At 49.9% G+C, this 6000-nt stretch overlaps 1 protein-coding gene across 1 annotated transcript in view; it reads left to right on the top strand.

Annotated features, from left to right (window-relative positions):
• Window positions 1-1815: 1815 nt before the first annotated feature.
• Window positions 1816-6000, top strand: part of STARD8 (StAR related lipid transfer domain containing 8) — a 66227-nt gene continuing 62042 nt past the window's right edge. Inside the window, exon 1 of the mRNA XM_030497652.1 lies at window positions 1816-2631. Coding sequence (XP_030353512.1) covers window positions 2447-2631 — 185 coding nt within the window. The 5' untranslated portion in view covers window positions 1816-2446. The remainder of the gene's footprint in view (window positions 2632-6000) is intronic.

Genomic DNA, 6000 nt, shown 5'->3' with positions numbered 1-6000 from the left:
AATTTTACCATAGTCTCGCTTTTGGAGTGGTGCTGATGTAACCTGAGGAGCTTGCCTTGCACATTAATAAAAGAGATGTTATCAAGGAGCTCAAAAGAGCCAAAAAGCCTGACCTTTTTGCAGAAGCAGCGTTTTGCAATCTGTTTAGCTCTGCTCTTGGAAGCAAAATCGTTACACCTGAAAGAACTGGACAGAGACCGCCCTAGTTCATCAGCAGTTTGCACATTGTCCATTTCTGATGCTTATTAAGCAGATGGGTTGTGGCTTCCTCCTCCTCCATAGCCTGCCTGCTCTGTCCTGGCATTGGTGCCAGGGGTAGGACACTTAGCAAAAAGAAGAGGGTAGCTTGAACACAAGTGCAGACTGACTAGTAAAAAAGGGCTGAAAAATACTAAGATTTTGCCAGTGGCTACAGCTATGTGTTTTCTGTTGGTTTTGGGTTTATTTTCTGGAAACTCTGTATATCGTTAATGTTGGTCAAAATTAACTTTTTTTGCAAGGTTACAATGACAAAGTTACTTTGCTTTTTAATGTAATCTTTAAGAATCATGAGTAATTTAAAGTCACAAATCCCATCTGTTCATCAGACTCTTCAATCAGATAATCTGAATGTTGCCCTCTGTTTTTTTGTTTCGATGTGTTGTTTTTTGCTTCTCGACTAATGGGTTCAAACGTTCTGAAATGGAAATTGATGGCCCAGAAATGAATGGTGGTGGGGTTTGGTTTGTTTTTCTCCCCAGAGAGACACTTTATCCGGATAAAGCTTGAATTTAGCACTTTCCCCCACAAGCTAATCTTTTAAGGCTAATATTCTGTGTGCTGGATTGTACCTTAGGGCAAGTGAAGGGTGCAGGTAACAGTCATAGGAAGTGCTTTCCCAGTGAAATCAGGGAGTAACTCACCCAGCAAACCTGTTGACTGTTGATACAGTGAACCCGTGATTCCTGACCTTTGGCTTTCTTGACAGGCTGCCGGAGCTGGAAGTCGAGTTGGAGACTGCTAAACCCTCACATCGCTTGTACTCTGCTGCGTGCGGGGAGGTTTGGCTCTTTGGGGTGCTCCCTCCCCGCAGAGCCTTTTGCAGGAGCAGGAGGAGCTGGACGGGGCACGCTGCACAGAGCAGAGTGGCTATTTCAGTGGAGACAGCGGAGGTAACATCACTGAAGGTACGGTGTGGCAGGGAGCTCGCACGTGTGGGGCTGCCGGTGTTGACAGACATAGGAGTCGCTGCACTGCTCTGCTGTCACCTTGTCCTGGGGACCATGCCTGCACTGCTCAGGGCTTGACATGTGCGTGGCAGGGGACAGGTCTCTGAGAGACAGGAGTAAAGTTTTAATCTGGATTTTGTTCTCACTCCGAGTGAGAATCAAAAGCTATAAAAACCTTCGCTCGCCAGTGTGGGAAGGATAGCTTAATTATTTCCATCTTGATCGTTTTCCTTGAACCTTTGTCACCCTTGGCCCACGTAAAAGAGTTCAAAGCGGTTCACTTGGCAGGAAAGCGAACAGGAGTGGTTCTGTTCAGCATGTTACAGCCTCTCTGTGCCTGGCACCTCGGCACATCTGCCTCTCTAAGCCTTCTGTGTCTGATAAGCTACTGTTTGTGCTGTAGACAGAAGTGAGGGAGCTGAATGTCAATAGGAGCCTCGGGGACAGCGAGGCAGACTCCTGCCACTCTGATGCTCTGTTCTCGCCGTAGAGGGAGGATGAGTTCTCCCTGTGCTGCTGCTGTGCTTGGGTGGGAGGAGATGGACAGATGACCATTTGTCTCTGCTGAACTCCTCTTGCACACGCAAAAGGCATGGCCCCAGCTCCTTCTGGGAGGCCTGAGACAGCATTTCCTGCACTGCTTGAAACAAACCTTCAGGCAGCACCTGCATGCACCATATCTCAACAAGACCCCTCCAAAGCCTTCCTCTTTCCCCAGCGCTGTGTTGCTGTCAGTGGGAAGAGCATGATGTGAAGTACAGGCTCTGAAAGCATAAAAGGACTTCTTCATTTTAAGAGAGAAATTAATACAAAACAAAGTGGGGGAAAGCAGTGGTCCCAGTGTAATTGCACAGATAGCATCTTTTGCAGGAGGTGTGTTAGTGGATGACATACAGGGAACTGCTACAGGATGGGCAGCTATAACTGGTCAGTGTTCCAATGTGTATGTGGTATTTTAAGCCACCTCTTAACCTGACTAAAGGGTAGGCTAGCTGAGCTTTACAGCATGCTGCAACCTCAGAAAAAAATGGTGCAGGGTCTGCATGCTCCAATGAGTAAAGCATGGGCATACCTGGAGTAAGAACCATTGCATCCCTTTCTAAACAAATGGAATGTAAAGGAAAACAGGGAGAAGCAAAACAAATGTTGTCTTCCATGTGGTTCTTGCTAAGAAGTTACGTTTTTTCATTGCCAGCTTTCCCTTTGTTAACAGTGGTTTCTGTGCGTGGACAGTGGAGATGAAGAGTGCTGAACACCGAGCAAAGCCACCCGCATTTCCAGGCCAACGGGATGAGCTTCTGACCTGGAGCTCTTCAGTTGACGAGGAAGATGAGGAAGGTGTCTATGACTTCTTTTGTCTGAGGAGCAGTGCGTGCAGTCCCGAGGATGAGCCTGACTATGCACTGACAGATAGTGACTCCTTGCCCTCCCGAGGTGGGTCTTTCCCCAGAATGAAGCACCATCCACGATTTATGAACCTCACAGAGGATTGTGCAGGGCACAGAGGGGACGTTACAGGCAAGAATAAATTTTTAGGCAGTGGTGAAGTGTTGGCCTTCGATGAACATCCTCAGACAAGGCATAGGCATATGCTTGAGCACGGTGAAACAGATCCAGTGCAGTCTTTCCTGGAGAGAGACCAGGACATCCTGGACTGGAAGGAAGATGAGGTTAATGCCTTCTCTCTGTCTCCTGGGGAAATGAAGACATGGTTCAGCCGGCTGGTAAGTGTATCCGTGTTTCACGTATATTCACAACCAGAGCCAAGGCACTTCAGAGCAGCTGGTCCTGAGGCTGGGATGCTCTGGCAGGTATTGGGTGTCTTTGTTTTCTCTGTACCCTTAACTCTGGCTTCAGGCTGGTGAAGTGCCTGAAGTTTGGTGCATGAAGTTGAATTTGTACCCTGTGTTAGTTTTATGCCCTGCGGGGTTTCTACCCAAATAGGAACCAGATTTCTGCTCACCCTCGGGGGGTGGTTGAGAGGAGCAGAGAGCCATTGAAACAAGTATATGTATGTGGAGGGGGTGTGTGTATGTATGTATGTGTGTATATGCCCTGCTTCATTCTTTGTTGAAGCAAGACAGGTGCTTCAGAGGAAAATCTGCAGGGTAATTAGATTGAAAATTAGATTTAAAATTAACAGATCCCGACCTAGAGCTGCTGCTTCTCCACCTGACTGGCACCAGGCTGTGGTCCCCAGCATGGTCCCAGGGGTCACTATAAGCTGCTTAAGCCCACACAGGCTGAAGCTTAACACGTACCTCCGTGCTTCTCACACCGTTGCTGATGCTGCCCGACACAAGGCAGGAGTCTGTGATGAGCTCATTAGTTTCTGCAAGAAAAAAGCAGAGGGCAAGTATCAGAGCTCAGCAGGAACTGCTGGATTTTACTTGGATTGTGTTTTCTGGTTCTTCTCAAGCCTTATTCTGGCATTTTGTGTTGCTGTCTCAGGATCATAAACAGATGGTGCAATTATTTATACCATGCACTGATTTAAAACCTGCCTTTCCCCATAATTCAGTCCTCCCTTAGCAAAAAGAGACACGTGGCTGAGAGCTGGGATGGGGTTGCTGCATCTTTCTTTCTCAGGGCTTCTGAATTCTTCACAGCAGCCACAACAGAAGCCTGAGGCAGCGCAACCCAGCACTCACTGTGGGGACAGCCTTGTCCGGCACCCAGCCTGGAGCCAGGATGTGTCCTGGGGAAACAGGCGCTGGGCTGGGGACCTGGTGAGTGCAGAAATGGGGCAGAGGTTGCTGGTTCCTAGGAGGAGGCTCAGGCTCAACAGCCTCAGGCACCTTTGTAATTTGGAAAGGAAGGAAAAGCGTTTTTGTTCTGATGTTGTGCTTTAAGGGACTTGTAGCCTGTGAAAGTTTGGGCTTGGATGTTTCCAAGCTGGTGGATTTGAACCCAAGAACCGAGCCTATGTTGCTGTGGCCCCTGGAGCCTTATCCCTGGCTGGCAGAAAGGCAGGCAGCCATGTAGGATCTGTGCTTTCTGCCTGGAGTAGCACAGCCAGCTCAGTCCCTGAGCAATCAGGACATAGATCCTGCTTGTTTAATCTTCGCTTTCTTCACTTTTCCTCTTCTACCTCTTGATTCACCTTGGAGCGGGGAACCAGAACACATCACTCCAGCTCAGCCCTTCAGCACGGGCTCAGGGCAGGATGCTCTTGCCAGGACCAGCCTGGCAGCCACTGTGGCCGTGGGGGGCCGGGGGAAGGAAAGAATTTGCTGTCAAATAATAATGCTTTTGTGTGTGCGAGGACTGGCATAAAGAGTTTTCTGAAGCTGCCTCTGAGTTTTCCTGGCACCCCCAAAGAAGGTTTGCAGCAGCATGTGTGGCTCCCCTCCAGCCCTGGAAGTACCCCTGGGGCCGCAGTGCCTGTGGGCAGGGGACAGACATTTGCTGTCCCCAAGCAAGAAGTGTCTCTCCTTATGCAGTCAATGGCCTAAAGAAGGGCCATCGTTGTGGCAGTGATTTTAACTGAAAGGGTGCCAAGAGAAGCTGTGCCTGATGCTGTTTGTTTTAAATGTCTTCTGTGGTGCTCCTGAATAGGAAGAGCACCGTGCTGGTGCCACTGCTGCCTGCTCAGTGCTTGCTGGCCCCGACTGCCTCCTGCCCTGGGCCTCCTCTTAGCTTTGATGTGTTCTGCTGTTGGGGTGCTTGCAGGATCAGCCCAGCTCTGGTGGGGTTTGGCTGCAGCCACTGCAGCAAACCTGGGCTCTTTAGGATGAGCAGGGGTGTCTCTGTCTGCTGGGCTTTGTACTGTGGTCCTCTGCACCTCTGCAAGGTTTGCCTGGCAAGGCAGTGGGTCAGGCACAGCCCTTGGCTTGTGGTGGCAACCTTCCAGAGACCCCAGAGTGCTGGAGTGTGACAGTGGAGCCCTGTAAGCCAAAGTGGGCAGGTTCTAGCTTGCAGAAACCTTTGGGTCCTGTCGCTTTTCTGCTTCCACCTGCATCCCAGGGATGCTCACGCTAATGCTTGAAGCCATCAGGGAATTTGACTCCTGGCTCACACAAGCAGAGAAGCTGTGCTGGACAGGGTTTGCCTCTGAATTCGGGTGTGGAAAACTCGGTATGTGAATGGTCCAACCCTGTGCAAGTGAGAGGAGGCTGTGTGCGAATTTGTCATGCAGGGTTAAACTTGCAAAGACCTGCCCTTGCTTGCAGGGAGCAGAGCACTGCACCTGACGGAGATTCCTCTGTCTTGTTAATTAATCCTAAGCCTAGGCCAGAATTAGGCCTGGGATCTTCCCCAGACAACAGCTGTTGCTAGAACTATGTGCAAAAATACACGAGGAGGTCAAACGCAGTCTATTAAATGGCATTTAATGATGCAAGCCTGACGGACAGATGTGTCTCTGTTGCCTGTGATGATTTATTTAGCTGCTGAGTGTGCTGGGGGCAGGTAGCTGGGCACCAGCAGGAGCATGCCCCTTGCATCCAGCCAGTTGCGTGTATATATGTGCATGTGTGTGATGCAAGCCCTCGCCATCCTGGAGAGGGACTCTTCATCAGGGATTGTAGTGATAGGACAAGGGGTAATGGGTTCAGACTTAAATAGGGAAAGTTCACGTTGGATATAAGGAAGAAGTTCTTCTTTACTGAGGGAGGTGAGGCACTGGCACAGGTTGCCCAAAGAAGTGGTAAATGCTCCATCCCTGGCAGTGTTCAAAGCCAGGTTGGACAGAGCCTTGGGCAACACAGTCTGGTGTGAGGTGTCCCCGTCCATGGCAGGGGGTTGGAACTGGATGATCTTGAGGAACTTTCCAACCCAAACCAGTCTGTGG

Source organism: Strigops habroptila, chromosome 9 (genome assembly GCF_004027225.2).
Source record: "Strigops habroptila isolate Jane chromosome 9, bStrHab1.2.pri, whole genome shotgun sequence".
In the NCBI taxonomy this organism is placed as follows: domain Eukaryota; kingdom Metazoa; phylum Chordata; class Aves; order Psittaciformes; family Psittacidae; genus Strigops; species Strigops habroptila.
The sequence above is the reverse complement of the archived record's forward strand: the minus strand, read 5'-3'. Positions and strand labels throughout refer to the sequence as shown.